General features: G+C 33.3%; 1 protein-coding gene across 4 annotated transcripts; it reads left to right on the plus strand.

The window, feature by feature from the left end:
* The first annotated feature begins 712 nt into the window (after positions 1-712).
* On the plus strand, positions 713-18,194 carry LOC149421587 (uncharacterized). Of its 4 annotated transcripts, none has more exons than XM_089634444.1 (10): positions 713-826; positions 1,296-1,530; positions 2,230-2,388; positions 3,488-3,731; positions 11,262-11,386; positions 12,722-12,881; positions 14,835-15,000; positions 15,522-15,651; positions 16,199-16,314; positions 17,760-18,194. In XM_089634444.1, coding segments are annotated over exons 1-10 (1,674 nt in total). In that variant the 5' UTR covers positions 713-824; the 3' UTR covers positions 18,097-18,194. The 4 variants fall into 4 exon arrangements, 3 of the variants coding, with proteins under 3 accessions (XP_089490570.1, XP_089490569.1, XP_089490571.1); XM_089634443.1 differs by having other exon boundaries at positions 718-1,094; XM_089634445.1 differs by lacking the exon at positions 17,760-18,194 and having other exon boundaries at positions 718-1,094; positions 16,175-16,201.
* Positions 18,195-19,421: the final 1,227 nt, after the last annotated feature.

A 19,421-nucleotide genomic window follows, 5' to 3' on the forward strand; every position in this document is an offset into this window, starting at 1 on the left:
ACGAAATCCAGATAGCTGCTTTCTTAATTTTTTTATACGATTGAAAAAACTAAAATAATCAGTATACCAAAAAAGAGCTTTCAAAATTTTTTTTTTTTTTTTTAAAAAGAAAGACAAACATTCCCGGGTTACGAATAACCCAACAATGTTTGAAAATCTCCTACTACCACCACAGAAAGCCGAAAATGTTGCTTGTGTTGTGATGGAGGACTTAGCCAGCCGAGGAATCGAACACGCGACGCTCGGGTGAGACCCAAGCGCTATGCCCACTCAACCACTGACCGGTCAAATATTTATATCTTTCATAAATATATTGATTATTAATTATTATTATTACTATTAATGTTCGCATTTTCTATTATTGTTTATTACGAAATGTTTTTATTATAGCCTCATGTTATTTTTTTTTTCACCAAATTCATAATTTTTTTCGATTTTTATAAAAAAAATTAAAAAATATTTATTTAAAAAAACTTTTCATTATAATTTTAAAATACGCGGTCAACATCGAAATGCTTTTTTGTAACGCAAGTTGAACGTGAGTGGTATATATTAAACGGTCTCATTCCCTGATAGTGAGTGGTTTATTTATGCCCTGGCAGTACTTAGCTAAATCGGTTGTCTTGTACGTAAATAATATTAGTGAATTGGGCCGCCTTTGCTTAAATTTTTCCGGTGGTTTTTCTACAAATTTTTGATTTTGACAGGATACATAAAATGTGCAGATGTACAAAATGATAAAATGATTTATGTACAAATTTATTATGTACATATTTCAAAATATATTTTAGTTTTTTCAAAATCTTGCAGTTCATCAATATACTATGTACGTTAATTGAATGTACTTACATATTGTTTATTATTGTACTGTTAATATCCCGACGAATCACGACCGAATGTCTGTATTTTTATCAATTTTTATGATATTTTATACAGTAATAATATATAATCAATATGTCTGTGGCACACATTTACGACTTGCCGGATGAGATTCTAGTGAATATATTCAAGTACTTGGATTATTTCACCTTATTTAGCGTATCGAAAACCTGTAAAAGATTTGAGAGATTTTATTTCGATCCTCTGGTAACCAGGTACGTCTACAATGTTCTTTATATCATTCAAATTTTGAATCATACGGGTAAACACATGACTTATTCACTACGAACTTGAAAGCATTTATTTACCATTGTTGGAATATTCCATTATATGGCCGAAACCGCATTTGTAACCATGTGCCAACTTATAAAATAGAATTGGTTATAAATGATAATACAAATTCTGTTTATTTACAGGAAATCCTACTTCGATAACCAAAACGCCTACGAAGTAAGATGGCCCGACATCAAACGATTCCTAAGATATTCAAAATGTAACATTACACACTTAGATATAAGCTACGTCCATTGGTTACCTGTAGCCCCACTAAGAAAAAGTTTACTAGGGTTAATTAACCTTAAACATCTGAATGTCATCGAGACAAACCTTAGAGTTGTCCATGTCAAAGAAATAGTTACCAAGCATCAATCGGTGAGTGAGTTCATGTATTCTATGATATTTGTTGTTCATACTGATTGTATGTCTACACTGCAAACCCAAAATAATAATGTAGTTATCATGTCTTGGTTAAAACAGAAGAACACTATCAATAAATGTATATTATAATATTGGCATTTAACCCATATTGTCAGCATTACCTATACTGAAAGTGTAAATAATAAACTGACAATTTAAACCGCACTATCGATTGAAAAGTCACAGCTCTAAAAATTTCAGTCCACTGTGAATAAGGCCCTTCGTATACAGAGATATATAAAAAGCTATGTGACTGTGACATAACCACAAGTATCCTACCGATATGCAACTCTTTAAAGCTGGTTTCTGTACACGGTGCTACCCAAATTATACTGAACATTTTTTCAAGTACAGTCGTGGAATTAATACGATGTCAAGTGACTCTAGGGACGAAGACAATAATATTATTCTACTTTATATGTACAAGCATAAAAAAAGATCTAAAGGGCGATTTTGGGTTCACCATACAACAGAATAAATGTTTTTCCCGTAAATTATAGTTATATATACAACATACTTCAAACCCGTAGTCGACGCGTCTCGTCATGTACAAACACTAACAAAATAGTATAAGTATCTCCGTGAACAAATGGCCTAAGGCTTCATTCTGAATTATTGTTGACAAATTAAAACATAATTTTATTTTTATTTCAGCTGAAATCTGTTGCAATGTCTCTCACTCAAGGGGATCTTTCTAAGCTGAGGGAAGTTTGGATGCCAGTAGACTTTATCCACTTCTTTGTCAGAAGTGATCAGCTTCAAGATCTCATTACCAAATATTTCACTAGAAAGCATGAAGGTTTGATTATTAAGGTAGGTCGTGCTGACCATATTTCAATAGAACATTGTGAATCTTTAAACCAAAGCATGACAGAAATAGTGGCACCTAGTGCTAAGGAACATTGGAGCAACAACGCACTCCCAATATTTCGGTCAATCTAAAAATAATACTTATCGTCAACCAATAATAATACCACCAAAAATCAAAGCAAACAGTAATAAAAGTAATACTATGCAAAAAATTAAGTTTAATTCAACCGGCTCGAATTTTCATCCTTTGTACCACTTGAAAATAAGGAGTAAAATTATAAAGCATTATGTAGAAGAAAAACATAACGTAGCGTTAATCTTTGTTAGGTTGCAACATTGTTTCTATATTCTTCCTTCCCGTGTCCATAATCCATATCTTAATACTTCTTTTGAAGTCTGTTATTTTTTTAATGATATTTATTAGGGGGAGCATATTAAATAATTTTATAGAGTAGTTAGTAGTTAGTTTTTATAGAGTAGTAGTTAGTATTGCAAATTTCTTTGTCCAAAATTCGTTTTAGTTGTAGGTTGATGGAATGTGTGTTGTAATGAGGATCTTGTGAATCAGTGTAATGTCACCTTCCAATTGTCTTTACGCGCAGAGTGAATGAATGGTTAAAAAATTTCTGAAACATTATCATCGATGCCTCGGAACTCTTCAGAGAGGTGGAAACACCCAAAGACACCATAATACATTTGTGCTTCGTACTGAATAGAGAAGGAGCCACTTTAGTTCACAGTTCGTTAACTGATAATTCCAGTAGGTTAGAATAAGATTAAAAATTGGTAGTAGCTAGTACGGTAATGACAGCTATATGGACTGACAAGAATTTAGCGCACAATCAATTTTTGGGAACACAAGCCACCACTGGACAGAAAACAGCCACTCTTGGTGGAGAAGGTTGCTATGTGACCAATGTAGATATCGCATGGGAATCTCTCAATGGTTTGTATAAAAGTACACAAAACATTCATTGCTGAAGTGCCATCAGTTAAAAATTGACCTGTAAAATAATGTTTTTATTGATTTTGTTAAATAAGCACTGACATAAGAAGATATTCCACTCTGGTTATCTCTCAATTGGTTTATTATTGCTTCCAGCTAGAACTTTGCGATGAGATAGAGCAGTTTGAGAACTTCTTCCTCCAGTTCTGGAGACAGCTGATGGCCAAGAACTACAAGCGATACATCCTCATCAACAACAAGTGCCCCGCCTCCGGCTACAGCAGCTCGGGCAAATTTGACCCTCTGATCTTCAAGTATAGGAACAACGTGGAGCCTGTTACCCATCACATATTCATAGAGACTTACGACAGTATTCATCTGAGCAGCCATCTCTGTAAAGGTAAGTCTAAAATATGAATTTTATTAAACTTTTTTGCATTTGATAAAAATATATTCATTTTTTTATGTGACACCTCCAAGAGCACTCCACTCTGTACTAGACAGAGGTAACTATGTCACCACCCGTTTGGGCAGCATTGTGAGACGGATTTAGGTAGGGCCTGTAGGAAAGAATTTATCAATGGAATGGTCTTGAAGAGGCCTGATGGAGGAAAAACAGAAGCGGGTAGCTCATTCCACATACGAAATTCCATTCCACACAAAAACTTACCTGTAGAACAGACTCAGCATGCCTACATTGCATCTGTGCATCAGACGGACCGCCTTTCTTTGCACAGAATCAAGTATTGTCGGGCTCCAGCCCAGAGGTGGATCGCAAATTCGATTGGGCGTACTTGAGATTTGTACAGGATTAGCAGCTAACAATTGAAGAATCTTGAGTCAGTCTTATATACTCCGCATTTCAAGAGAGTCTTTATTGGGGAGGGTGCTTTCATCAAATTGCTTTGAAATTTTCAATACATTTTGACCGCACAAGTGGAATAAATCAAGGAACTCATCTAATCCATTGAAAATAAAAATAAACATACAACAATACTACATGTAAACAGTGCACGGTTTTGTTTCTGCTCCAGTTTATAACATAAATAAGAATACCTTAATTTTATACCTGTGCGCATAGGAAGTACTAAATTACAAGTGCAAATCGAGTTTTAGTGTAGTGATAGAATTCTAAGGACGGGTTGTTTCGGAGAATCTGAATAATTCATCAAATTTCAACGTTCATTTTCAAGCTCTGTGAAAGACTTATTCAAGTTCTGTTTTTATATCATTGTTGGCTAGTTGCTTGACAAAACTGAAATGAAAACAGAACTTGAAAAAGTCTTTCACAGAACTTGAAAATGAACGTTGAAATTTGATGAATTGTTCAGATTCTCCGAAACAACCCGTCCTAAGTGATTCCAATCTCGCAGTTAATAGATTTATCAAAAACAAAATAATTATAAATCTGTCATCAGAACTGTCAATTCGTCAGTTCGCACTTGCTTCTAGTGTGTGTGTACGTAAAGTTACCTTCACATTTACGCATACTATCCCGAGTACGTGATCAGGGCAGCTAAACTTTTTCATATATTATATTTCTGCTTCGATCTACTAATTATGGATTCGTGTGATCCCTACCATTTTATTACGATGGCAAGTAATATAATAAACTCTATGAACAGTACCATTATGGATCCATCTAATAAATTTACCAAAGAACAAATGGCTAAATTAACTCCTAAACTTTCAGAACTTTTGGGGAATATTAGTGTAGTTGGTGCGAAAGTGGGCTTCCTGGAAGGAGAGCTGAAGGCCTATACAAACATTTCACAACAGAAGCCGCCTCAGGTCCAACCTCTACCTAACACCATCCAAGACCTACCTGGAATTTGCGAAACACTAGCGGAAATGGAGGAGAGAAAATTACGTTCTAAGAATATTATAATGTTTGATGTACCTGAGTGCTCAACTGGTACTCAAACTGACTGCATGAGGGAGGATAAGAACAAAGTTTTGAGTATTCTAAGCAAAGTTGAAAATGTTGATACCTCTGAAATAAAATTGTTCCGTTTAGGTAAAAAAGAAATGGATAAAATACGTCCGATCAAGATTGAACTGTCAGACCAACATCAAGTGAAACTGGTTCTTCAAAAAAAGGCGATAGACTACAAAAATGTCAGTATTAAAACCAAAAAAGACTTAACATGGGTTCAGCGCCAAGAAATTCAAAATGTATGGAAGGAGTTAGAAAACCGGAAAAATAAGGGAGAAAATAATTTAACCATAAAATATATTAACAACTAAAATTATCAATGTTCAACCAAAAAATTAGGCCATATAAACGCCTCATCTACTACCAAAACGTCAGAGGCATCAGAACAAAACTAAAGGAGTTCAGAGTAAATGCTCCATCTTTCTCAAATGATGTCATCATACTCACTGAAACATGGCTAACATCATCAATCTTCTCAGCGGAGCTAGGACTACATAGTCACCATGTCCACCAAGCAGACCGGAGTCAGAATACCAGCTCCAATACAAGAGGAGGAGGTGTCCTGATAGCGGTCCGCAAAAATATTACTTCGAAAGTACTCAAAATCAAAAATACTGATGTGGAACAATTGTTTGTATTGTGAAGTGGTGATTTCAAGAAAACTATTATTGGAACTGTTTATATTCCTCCTAATGCCAACTTAGCAATCTATAAAAAACACTGTGAAGATGTTGAGTTAGTAAAAACAAAATATCCAAATCATCACATAATTATTTGCGGTGATTATAATTTACCTAATTGCAATTTCAACGTTTTAGACAGTAATTTTAATTCAATACCAGCAACCGCCTGCGAACGAGTAATTCTAGATATGTCTTTACTTTTTAATTTAACCCAATATAACCATGTACGTAATATTAATAATCGTGTTCTTGATCTAGTTTTGTCAAATGAGAGCAACGTAATTATAAATGAATCATTAGAGTCTATTCTTCCGATAGACAACCACCATCCCCCACTAGCAATACTTATCCCTTGTACTAAAGAAGGCAATCAAAATAATTCAACTCCTACGTATAACTTTAAAAATGCGAACTATCGGGACATAAATGATCGTCTCCACAAGGAAGATTGGTCATTTCTTAAAGAAGGTGATATTAATCAAAATATTGAATCATTTTATTATTTGCTGGATAAAATTATTTCAGATCTCATCCCACTCATTAATTTTAAAGAATCGAAATATCCGAGATGGTTCAATAAAGAACTTGTTCAATTAACTGCCCTTAAAAAAGTTTTACATAAGAAATATAAAGAAGACAGGTCTTTATCAAATTATATTGAATTTAAAAACGTTAGAAAAGATTGTAAAATCTTATCAAAAATGTGCTACAATTCTTTTATTAATTATGTTGAAACTTCAATAAATCATAATGTAAAGTATTTTTGGAACTATGCAAAATCAATGAAAAATAACAACTTTGGTATGCCCGCCAACTTGGAATATGCAGGTAAAAAGGCCAAAGACACTCAAAGTATCGCTGACCTTTTTGCTGATTTTTTTAAAAGCGTTTATGAATGTGAGACACCAGTTAAAGCTCCCCGTAAGGACGCCAACTACTGATATTTTTAATCTGTTTGATGTTCCAAGTTTACAAAAAATCTATGCTAAAAATATTCTAGTTCATCACTTAAAAAATAAACCAGAGGCAAACCCCTCTCACGATCATAAAACCAGAGCCAAGCAAACAGACATGCTAAATATTCCTAAATGTAATTCTACCTTTGGACAAAGAAACTCTGAATTTTTAGCAATTAAATTATATAATAAACTCCCTCTCAACATCAAACAAAGGAAAACGAAAAATAACTACATTAAGGACATCAAATCTTGGCTGAAGGAAATATCGGAAGAAGAACTAGCTAATATATTTAAAACATCATCTTAGTTGCTGAAAACGTATACTAACATATATAGTCCCCCTCAGCACAGGATCTCCTAGTGAGGAGGACTTCAATGATCTGTTTTAATTTTATATATATATTTTATTTCATGTGCCATACAAAAATGTACCTAATTATTTAAAAAAGTAACTAAATAAAAAAAAAAGTTTCTGCTCGTACAGTATCAAATTTTACTACTGATCATAATCTTAATTTATCTTTTATCCACATAGAATATAATGATATATTGACTGAAATAAAATTACTAGATCAAAGCAAAAGTGGTGGACCAGATAAAATACCTCCTGTATTTTTGAATAATTGTGCTACCAATCTGGCGTATCCTTTATATTTGCTGTTTAAATCAGTCTTTACGAACAGGATGTTTTCCTACTAAATGGAATTTCAGCTTCCTTACGCCTATTTTTAAAAAAGGCGATAAATACGAGGTGATTAATTACAGACCGGTGTGCCTTTTATCAACGATTCCTAAAGTTTTTGAAAAAATTCTTCTTAAAAAAGTTATTTTCCGATTAAACCACGTCATTTCTCCTAAACAACATGGTTTCTCTACTGGCAAATCTACCCTTACTAACTTGTTAACCTATCAAAACTATATATCTGATTCCATGTCTAGTAAATGTCAAGTTGACTCTATTTATACCGATTTTAGCAAGGCGTTCGATAAAGTCAATCATGAGTTATTACTGAATAAACTCCATAAATTCGGTATAGGTGGTTCACTATATAAGTGGTTTAATAGTTACTTGACCAAAAGATTACTGGCTGTTAAAATTGATGGTACATTTTCATACAAATTCACTGCTACGAGTGGTGTTCCCCAGGGGTCACACTTAGGTCCAATCCTGTTTTTATTATTTGTCAATGATGTATTGTATATTTTCAATGATTTTCAAGTGTTAATGTTTGCAGACGACCTGAAATTATTCAAAGCAATCAGAAACATTAACGATTGCCATATATTATCAAATAACTTGTCAAGATTAATTATATGGTGTTGTGATAACCGCTTGCAACTTAACATAAGCAAATGCCAAATTATGAGGTTTCATCGAATAAAGAATCCAATATTTTTTGATTATTCCATTAACAATATGTCGTTAGTATCTGTCTCGGAAATTAATGACTTAGGCATTTGGTTTGACACGAAACTTAACTTTATCAAGCATATTGAAATAATAACCAATAAAGCTTTGAAAATGTTGGGATTTATTTTAAGGGTATCTAGTGATTTCAATAATGTAAATACTGTAAAAACATTATATATGTCACAAGTAAGGAGTCATGTAGAATACAATTCCACGGTTTGGTCCCCAAATTATGAGATTCATTCACATGCGATTGAAAGAATCCAAAATAATTTTTTAAGATATGTAAATTTTAAAATGGGCATTCCTAGAGAAAACCTAAATTACGATAACGTACTTTGTTCATTAAATTTAATAAAATTATCTGATCGCAGAATTATTTCCGATTTAAGCTGTTTGTATAAAATTATTAATTCAATGTTTGATACCCCTGATTTATTATATGTAATCTCTTTTCATACTCCAAGCAGGTCGGTTACAAGACAGTACCTACCATATTATTGTAGCAATTCTATGTCAACGTCCCAATATCACCCTCCTATGGATTCAACAGCTAGGAAACAAATACTATGATGTTGTTGATATATTTAGTACATCAATTTCAATATATAAGCATACCCTATTGAAGTTTTTTTCATCAAGTAGTGGAATATTTTAATAAAGGTATTTAATTTGATTTGACTAACACATAATAATTTTGTCAACTGAAACAGAAAAAAATATTTTGGATTTTTTATGTTTTGTGCCTGCATGCTGTGTAGAACAAGTTCAGTGATATTTTGACTTTATATTTATTTTTCTGCAATTGTTTTAAATAGTCGTTTCCTGCACTATTTTCATGTGTAATTTCGTAAATATTTTTTATATATATGTATGTAAAAGCCTTAATAGGCGTGAAATAAATAAATAAACAAAAACAATTGGATTTCTACATTATTAATCTATCTATATAATATTTAGATTTTTGATACTGACAATTTATGGTAGAATTTCATTGTAATACATACATACACAAAATATCACTAACAGACCAGATAGGCAAGCGTACAAAGAAAACATAAAAACTCCGACAGTAAATACAAGCTTTGGACAAAGACACTATCAATACCATGCTATAAAAGCATTCAATAGTCTAACACTTGAAAATAAAATTGAGGAAAAACAGACACAAAATGGATTAAAGAACAAAAAAGTCAATATTACCAAAATTTCATTACATAAAATAATAAAACCTACACGTAACACACAAAACCAATATAAAACACACATCACTCACAAACACACAAGATTATATATATTTCTCTTTAAATATATTATACTTTATTTTTTTATATTATAAAATGAAGGCCTCAGCACGGGTAAGCCACCCAGTGAGGCCAACATTACTAGATAACTATGAAATCCCTTGAGGTGTTTTTGCACAAAAACGGCGCTATAAAAGTCATCCAGGTATTATTATTATTATTATTAAATGTAAAAAATGATACTCTTAGATATGTATATCAACAAAAAAATTAAAATTGTTTCAATATATTTATTATCTATCTATATTCTTAATATATAAAAATCATGTGTCCCTGTGTTCGTACACGCTAATCTCCGAAACAACCCAACCGATTTCAATGAAATTTTGTGAATGCTTATGGTTGGGTCCATCTTAAAATATAGGATAGTTCTCACCTGATCTTTTCAGATATCTCATCCAAAAATACATACAACCACAAATTTTAATTTCCCTGCATAGAAGGCGGTCCGTGACAGGACATCCAACACACACCGAAAAGCGAACTGTATCACGAATTACGGGAAAGGAACGAATCAACTGCAAGCGACATTTCGCGCCATTTGCGGTTGCTTCGTTTCTTTCCCGTAAGTTGAGTTTCAGTTCAGCAGTTCGGTTCGCGGATGTATACGTTCCATAATATTATAAAATGCATTCCAAATGGTTGAGTAAAATTCTAACTAGGTTCTAATATATAAAAATTCATTATAAAATTCATTCAAAGGTAGTTGACCGATATTGCTGAAAATTTCGAAGTTTGTTGTTATTAGTGCCAGGAGTGTTTAGAGAAGTTTAAATGGTAGAATAAGTCAGGTACACCCGAGGAACACTTAACGCAATATCTCTGCTCCGTAATGAGATACGGAGTCGAATTGAAGTCGATGGAATGTAGTTTTTTTAACAGTAACATTGTGTTTTTTTTTGTTATTTGTTTTTGGGGTATTATGCCGTGTTGCGCTAACTCCTTCTTTAGCCAACGTTTCGGACAGCATTGCAGTGTCCATCATCAGGGCAGATGTCTTAATAAGACGTCTTAATAAGACATCTGCCCTGATGATGGACACTGCAATGCTGTCCGAAACGTTGGCTAAAGAAGGAGTTAGCGCAACACGGCATAATACCCCAAAAACAAATAACAAAAATACTTTTGGCCGTGAAAATCTTAAATCATAGTAACATTGTGGTGTACAATAGTGAATGATGGAAGAAGTCGGAGGCGCTCGAGAAAGATATAAGCACTAGCGAAGTGTTGCTGGGTCCACTAGTTTCTTATAATGAAATTTGAAAGGGTATTTCATCACCTTTAAATATTCCATTTATTTTTATTTTATTGCAAAGCGGCAATACTCTGACCTTCCGACAGAATATACCAGAGACCTGATGGTTTAAACCTTTGCAACCGGCGATCCACTAGTATTATATATAAACAAGAGTATAATCTATTTTTATTTTTTTTTAAATGTATCTCTTATCGAATGTACATTTAAATTAATCTTAGTTATAGGTTAACAGTTATTAATCGTTAATGGTTAGGTTATTAGGTCTTGCAATAAATTAAAAACAGTTCAAAATTAGCAATTTTTTTAATATCTATACTTGATGTGAGAAGATCAATGAATGAATGAATAAATAAAGGAGATACATCTTTTGACATTTCAGATATCCCTGATAGTGAATTTGTAAGACACTATCCAACATATTTCAAGATACAGCAGCACTACATTTACGACCATTGCACTCTGTACATATGCAAGGCTGATGCAGATGAGACCAAAATTCTAGAGGTATGTATAGGTAATATTTGCCTCTCTGCTTTCCGATGTAGGCCTTATCAACTCTTTATTTATTTTCAATTTTCCTATAAATTAAAAATGAATTATGATAATGATTTATCTACAAGTTCATTTATTTATATTCCCCCTGATCAATAGATGATACCTTTCATATAACATTATCCCTCGTCTAGTATGATGATTAACAATACCACTGATTCTTACTAACTAATCATCTGGCCGTTTCACCGCAGGGAAAGGCAGAGATGATGGACAGTCAAACAACTCGGTTTGGCACACACTGCATATTTTATTTTTATTTGGCTTAACGCTCAGCTGGCCTTTTACATGGATTTTAAGAACGGAAAATACCTAGTGAGCTATCGAAAATTATACACAAAGGTTTTAAAGCATGAAACAATGTTAAACTGATAAACTGAATATGATACAATATTAGCAAAGCATGTAACAGCAACATAAAATAATACAGAAACTAGAACAATACCACATATAATACAAATCACTAAAACTATATTACCAACGCTACTACAGTTTGTAGGATTCAACAAAGTGCTGGTAAAGACTATGCTTAATTCTATAAATAAAGTCAGTAAATATATCAATATGTAGTACCCCCAAAGCGGTTGCCCAGATCATGTATCTTACTGGTTAATGAGTATATACCTTGCTACGTTCACATTCATGCATCATCTCATACATACCCTTCTATTATTCTGACTCTTGACACGGCCCGACTCAAGTATCTGGTTCACTTGATCGTGCCATGTCTTTGTTCATTTTCATGTCATGATATAATCTTACAATCCTTTTTTTGTTCATTTTCATGTCATGATATAATCTTACAATCCTTTTTTTGTTCATTTTCATGTCATGATATAATCTTACAATCCTTTTTTTGTTCATTTTCATGTCATGATATAATCTTACAATCCTTTTTTTGTTCATTTTCATGTCATGATATAATCTTACAATCCTTTTTTTGTTCATTTTCATGTCATGATATAATCTTACAATCCTTTTTTTGTTCATTTTCATGTCATGATATAATCTTACAATCCTTTTTTTGTTCATTTTCTCTACACGTCCAAACTATCTAAACGTCTCTTTCTTAATCTTACTTACTACGCTTACATCAGCCTTGCATTCTTTTCGAGTCTCCCCATCGCACGGTCATACATGGTTTTATCACATAAGGGATCTCATTTCTACTGAATGCAGTCTAATTTCAACCAAAATAAAATTGCTTGATTCCTGTCATCAACGAAAGGATTAAATAAATAAATATTTTACTTAATAATAAATTGAACCTTTTTTTTCTTAAATTAGGCCTACGTCCGGGAGAGAGTGAGAATCAGAACATCTGAGCTGTGCTACGTGAAAAGATATGAGTGCTATTTAAATGATGAAACTCCAATGCTAAATCACTTCAAAGAGAAGAAGTCCTTGAAAAGTATATCTATGGATGAATGCCATCTGTACCTCTTGGGTAAGATATCCTTGAAACGTATATCTATAATTGAATGACATCTGTGCCTCTTGGTTAAGAAATCCTTGAAATGTATATATCTTTAAATGAATGATATCTGTGCTTCTTAGGTAAGAAATTCTTGAAAGGTGGATGAATACCGTTTGTGCCTCTCGCGTAAGAATGAAACATATATCTACGGATGAATGACATCTTTGCTTTTTGGGTAAGAAATCCTTGAAACGTATTTATCTTTAAATTAATGATATCTGTGCTTCTTGGGTAAGAAATTCTTAAAATGTATATCTGTGGATGAATGCCGTTTGTGCCTCTTCATTGAGAAATCCTTGAAATGTATATATATCTTTGAATGAATGATATCTATGCTCTCGGGTAAGAAATTCATGAAAGGTATATCTATAAATGAATGACATCTGTGCCTCTTAGGTAAGAAATCCTTGAAACGTTTATATCTTTGAATGAATGATATCTGTACCTCTTAGGTAAGAAATCCTTGAAAAGTATATATCTTTGAATTAATGATATCTGTGCTTCTTGGGTAAGAAATTCATGAAAGGTATATCTATAAATGAATGCCATATGTGCCTCTTTCCAAGGATAAATTATATGCATGTACTGATTACATTTCAAATAAAGTAATCTTCGTTCTTCATATCCCACCAAATTATTATTAAATTTCACCCTGGATTGAGAATTTGGATCAATAATTTGTCTAATATCATGTAATTGCAAAAAAATACACAATCCCAGATCGAGTCTTTTACGTATGGACTAATTTAATATTGCTGTGACAGAATATATAATTTTCTTAAATTAATAATACCACTAAATAGACAATCGCTAGAGGTGTGATCTATACCAATTTGAAAGAAAACAAATGCTGCCAATTTACTTAAGACCCTTGGACTCAGACCCCGGACAAGCCAATGCATTGGTAGGTAATCTGAAATACTCGTAGCAGTCGTTGGCGCTGGTTTAGTTGGATGTCATGCCAACCATTATTCCTATTCAGTAGCGAAAGTTTTTTTTCAAAAGTTTAATAATAATTGGAATTAAAATGTATATTCAAGTTCTGTTATTGTATCATTACAAGCCTGAAATAATAACAGAACTTGAAGAATAACTTGAAATTTTGTTCAAATTCTGTAAATCCTAAGTGATGAGCAGTTAAAAAAAGTGTCTTGTGCCTTAAAAATAAATAAATAAAATCAATATAAAATTCACATATTTGCAATAAACATTTTGTTTAATCAGACTATGTGATGCCTTTGGAATCTGTTATGATCCTAAGTTTGGTCTAATTTTAACAAGAGGCTATTTAATATGTAGCTTACTTACTTCTTCCTAGCACTATCCCAACTCATTGCCTAGGTAGGCTGTTGGGGTCGGCTCTTCTCGTTCTCAGGTTATAGCTTCTTCGGTTCTGAGTGTCGCTTTCATCTAGGCCGTTTCTTTGTAGGATTTTGGAGCATTGGGTCATCCAGGAGTTCTTTGGTCTATGTAGCGATATACACAAATAAAAATAAGCGCTAGATGAAAACTCCAGTTAACCTCACTTTTCAACATTTTAGTTCAGAAAATCTGAAAAAATAGCAAATTATCTACCGTCTTATTCTGTTAAATTATGTGTAGATACATACTTTCATAAGAAAACAATCGGAAATAGCATTTATATTTCTCAACTCATTTTTTAATAACTCCAACCACCATTTAAAAAAAAATGTGTTTGAATCATTAAAACAATATCTTTTGACCCGTGTCATAAAGAGTCGTAAGGAAAATTTGAGCCTACTTCAGGAACACACTTATTGGTGTTATCAGGCCCTTCAGGTGATTTTCTCACGAAAATGTCATATTACATATTAAAATTTTTAAAAATCACCAAGGTGAGTTCATATAGTGATGCATTTGTAAATGTGTAAATATGTACTTATTTTTTCACATTTTTCGTAGCTGAACAACCATCGTCTGATTCACCATTATTCAAAAAATTGAGAACATCCAGAATTCCGCAAGTCCCAAAGGGAAAGAAAAATGTATTTCGCAAAATGTTAGATGCTAATGTTAATTTGGAATCTTTGAAGATTCTCACTGACGGATCGAGAGAATGTTATAGAGAGTGAGTATTGGATTTATCACCGGCAAAATATGTATCATTATTCTATTTTCAAAGCAAGCCTAATTTATGTAATTATTTCTGAGAAATAACCTGTTTTCTTTTTTTAAAGGAAAGTTTTGACCAATTTTAATGAACCTTCTGTTTTACTAAAGTCAATAGCTCGACCATGTAACTGGTTTAATTCAAGTTTCAAACGATTAACGCAAAAAAATATATGTATCACTACCGGGTACCCGTGAAAAATCACTGGCATACCGGTAGGTACCCATTTACCCATTTGAAAGTTAGAATCAAATTAAATTTTTTTAAAAGCTTGTAGGTGCCAATTTTTCCTTTTTCTAACTCAATATATTTTCAAAATTTCCATTTTTGAAAAGTTTTTCTTATATTTTCACATGTTACGTACCTCTAAGTATGTACGTAAAAATGACATTATATTGGTAAATACCTTATTGAATAGTTTAAAGTGAAATTTTATATAAATCTTCTTAATTTGTTTAATTTACAATTTGTTTTTTCAGTAAACATATCCACGAAGCGGGAAAACTTGTGTTGGACACTTCTAGTTTAATTGATGTTGCCAAATTAAGTTGTCTTAAGCATCTCTCGTTGACGGTTTTACCAGAACATCCTAAAGAATTCTTCACGCAGGTAAACATACTACATATGTATATTTACGTACTATTATTGGAACATCCTTGAGATGGCTTTAGCCGCAGTACATCTCCACCTTCCTTTTTCCCATCTCTTTTCCCTCCCCGCTACCTTCAGCCTCACAACATACACCAATTGGGGTTATGTAGTTACCATACACCATAGTTTCCCTGGCTCCGGAGGGTTGGGAGCAGTTGGGACTCTTGTTCAGTATTCACATTTAAATTTTTTATTAAAAACTATTGATTTTGATATAATTTTTTGTTTTATAGTGATTTGTTTTTGGGGTATTAAGCCGTGTTGCGCTATCTCTTAACAGGGCAGATGTGTAAAGCCAGATTACACATCTGCCCTGATGATGGACAGTGCAATGCTGTCCGAAACGCTGGCTAAAGAAGGAGGTAGCGCAACACGGCATAATACCCTAAAAACAAATCACTATAATACTTTTGGCCGCGAAAATCTCAAATCATACCTAATTTTTTGTTTGTTTATTTCTTGCTGCAAACTTACAACAAAGTTGCATTGAAAAATTGTTTTCAAGGTTTTCACGCATTGCCGGCTCCTGGAATACATTGGAATGTATATCGACTTTGGTTTCCACTATTCGGAGTGTTTAACGGAACTTCTTCATCTTTGCAAAAATATCAAGGTTTTAAGGTAATTAAATGCTGATCGTTATTTTTCTAGCACCTAAACATCTTTGTATTTTAATATAAAAATTTGCAGCACAACTACTTCCGAACATTTCAGCAATTGGTGGAATACTAGTCTAATTATTTAGACTTGCAGTGGCGGTTAGTGCAATGAGGCAGGCGAGGCTGTTCCTCCCCTAAAAATTAAGATAAAAGTAGTAAATAAATACATATATCCAAAATGTAATGTCTTCAATTTATTTTAAATTGTAATCTACATAAATAAAAATGTAATTTTTCGTTTGTTCAACATCTTAAATCTCCGACAGTCCTTCACCGATTGCATTCGAAAATGTGTGTGTTTTAAATACTTATATTATACAGGGTGTCTGGGGATAAAGTGCACTAACTTCGGAAGGTGATTCTACATGATGGTAGAAGTAAAAAAGATAAATGAATTCCACTTGCACTTTACCCCCGGACTCCCTGTATAGATGTCACCTGCTTTTTTTGAAAAACAGCGCCATGATGTAAAAGCAACACGCGCTTTTGTTTCTATATCTGCACAGACAGACTGATGCCACAGCAACGCGTGGTGGGGTATAGCTAGTATAAAATAAAGTTACTTCAATTTAAATATTATCCATTCATATTTTCGAATTTTACTAGGACTGGTTGTCTTTATATGTGACTCTTCATATCAATGTGACGCGGCCAGCCACACGTGGATTTCCACTCGCCCAGCATAGACAACGCAGTATAAAAATACGCTAGTGAGGCAGAGATAGGGCTGCTGATTTTATCTAGGCGGAGGGGAGTGGGGAAGTCACACAGAACAGAAATAAATGATAGCCGACAAAGTCGCGCGTTGCTTAGTTTGAGGCCCACCTCAAATAACGATCACTTCCAAATTAGAACTGAATTTACAATCAGCTCTAGCGACCAGATTTGTTTCATTTTGTGATTTGTTATGTACACGGTAGTATCTACAGAGTACAGCTATTTTTAATTTGGTTCGGTGAATTTGCAGTTGATTGCCTATCTTGTGTGTCTAGTAATTAATTTAATTATATTAGTACATTATTATTATGATAGCTTGAAGTAGGAAATAGTTTGCATTGTTTTTTCCAAGTTTAGTTAGGTTAGGTTAGGTTTGTGCACCCTCACAAACCGCCACTGCAGTCTTGGCACATTATTAATAAATGTATTGTGTACCAATACTTGTTACTGTGTGTGAAATCTTCCTTTATGAGTAAGGGACAGAGTTATCATGGCATCACTCAAGAAATTAATGCAAGTTCGTATTCACCACAATGTTTGAATTGTAAACTGAGCGCATATTTTTTTCTGTTGTGCTTTAATTTTTTTTTTGTTTAGTAAGTGTAAAGTCCTCATCTTATCAGATTATTTAAAACACGGAAAGCACCTTACATGATAATAAATTATTAATACACAAATACTTTTTTTTAGAATGCAATGCGAAATACGGAAAATTGACCTATTGCTAGCGAATTTAGTACCCTGCAAGAGCCTAGAAGTGATTGAAATAGTAGATAAATTAACTGTGACACAGAAGAAACAAATGATCACCCTGTTGCACCTGCTGAAGTTGACCAAGAGCTGTAGCAAACTGCGCTTCCTGAAGATCGAACAACACGATCTGAACCAAAAAGACATAGGACAATATAAACGATTTGAAAATATTTTACGTTCTAAAGATGAATACATTTATGTGAACTTGACTGATTTTAGTAAATACCTATTTTTTAAATTGAACGCTTATAGTTTTGATATAACTGTTATGTAAATAATAATCTATATTTTATTTACACTATTATTTTAATTAGGATAAGACTGTACCTGTCCATGGTTTCACTTGTTGCTGTGTTATGTTATAAGACTCATAAATTATGTCCAATTTAATATTTTAAATTAAATGTCTTTATTTCATTGATAAACTGTTGGTTTCTTATTTTTTTTGTTCTATCCTCGAATTCATCCCATATTGAAATAACTTTTTCGCATTGTCGAAATCAATCGAAACAATCCAGTGAGGAGGTAAACACGTTGAGATATGTTTGAATAAGCGTAAAACCATTGATCATGAATGAGCGTGAGTACGTAGCTTAAGAGCAGCCAGTGTTGCCAACTCACCTCGTTTAGAGCTAGATTTAGTTCTAAATCGAGGTCATCAGCTCTTGTATGTTTAGCATATTTTAGATGTACATAATATCATGTTATGCAGGTTCTTGTGATTACTACAAAATTTTAACCTGCACCTACAAACATTCCACAATCACCTCTACTTGACACTGGCTAGAACACTCCTTTGGGGTAAAAACTGACGCCTTCCTCTGATGCCCTCTGTGGTCGAGGAGTAAGGCTCTCCACTAGCAATCTGAAGGTCACGGGTTCAAATCCCGGCGGAGCCAGTGAGACTGTGGCTTCAGTATGTCGTGAGGCTGAAGCTTGTGTGGAGGAGAAGGATACGGGGAAGAGGAAGGTGAGGGTACTCCTTGATATTCAGATCTGGTCACCAAACATGGCTAAAGACATTTCAAGCAACATTTCAATTCTGAATGGTGGTCTTACACCAGGGCGGTACTGAAAGTATCTTCCACTCTGGAACGTGCCGCAAGTATGCCATATATTATTTTTAATTAATTAATTGTGAAATAACACAAATTAATCAAATAAAATTTACTTGCGCACACTGGGATTTGAACCCACGCCCTTCGGCTTGCTAGTCGAGAGCTTTACCACAAAGGCCATCCCGGTGTAACTTGTTTCCTCGGTACCCATAGATTGGTTGTTGACTCTTTTAATACCAGAGTTCCTCCAGAGGAACCCCATATTTTGTGTATCGCTTGTGAAGGATATTCATCATAGCGTCTATTTTTTATGCTAGATTGCTTTATTCCAGCAACAAATACAGTTTCCGTTTTGGCTGTTTGGCTTGGACTGGAATCCATTATTATTTTTATGTTTTTTTTATGTTATCTTTTATTTTTATTCATGTCACATTGTAAATTAATATTTTTTCAAATTAAACAATTATTCGTGTGATATGTTTTTTTCTCATTACTAATAAAAAATAACCCCTTGAGACGAACCCCTTAAGAATAATAAAAA

The sequence above is a fragment of the Hesperophylax consimilis genome, chromosome 8 (genome assembly GCF_061612785.1).
Source record: "Hesperophylax consimilis isolate HC1 chromosome 8, BYU_Hcon_1.0, whole genome shotgun sequence".
Taxonomy (NCBI): domain Eukaryota; kingdom Metazoa; phylum Arthropoda; class Insecta; order Trichoptera; family Limnephilidae; genus Hesperophylax; species Hesperophylax consimilis.

Bases quoted from the DNA above. Each gene is read 5' to 3' on its own strand.
- LOC149421587 (XM_089634443.1), top strand. From the start codon at position 955: ATGTCTGTGGCACACATTTACGACTTGCCGGATGAGATTCTAGTGAAT. The intron at 2,389-3,487 runs GTAGGTCGTGCT...TATTGCTTCCAG, and splicing joins ATGAAGGTTTGATTATTAAG to CTAGAACTTTGCGATGAGAT. The intron at 15,652-16,198 runs GTAAACATACTA...ATTGTTTTCAAG, and splicing joins CTAAAGAATTCTTCACGCAG to GTTTTCACGCATTGCCGGCT.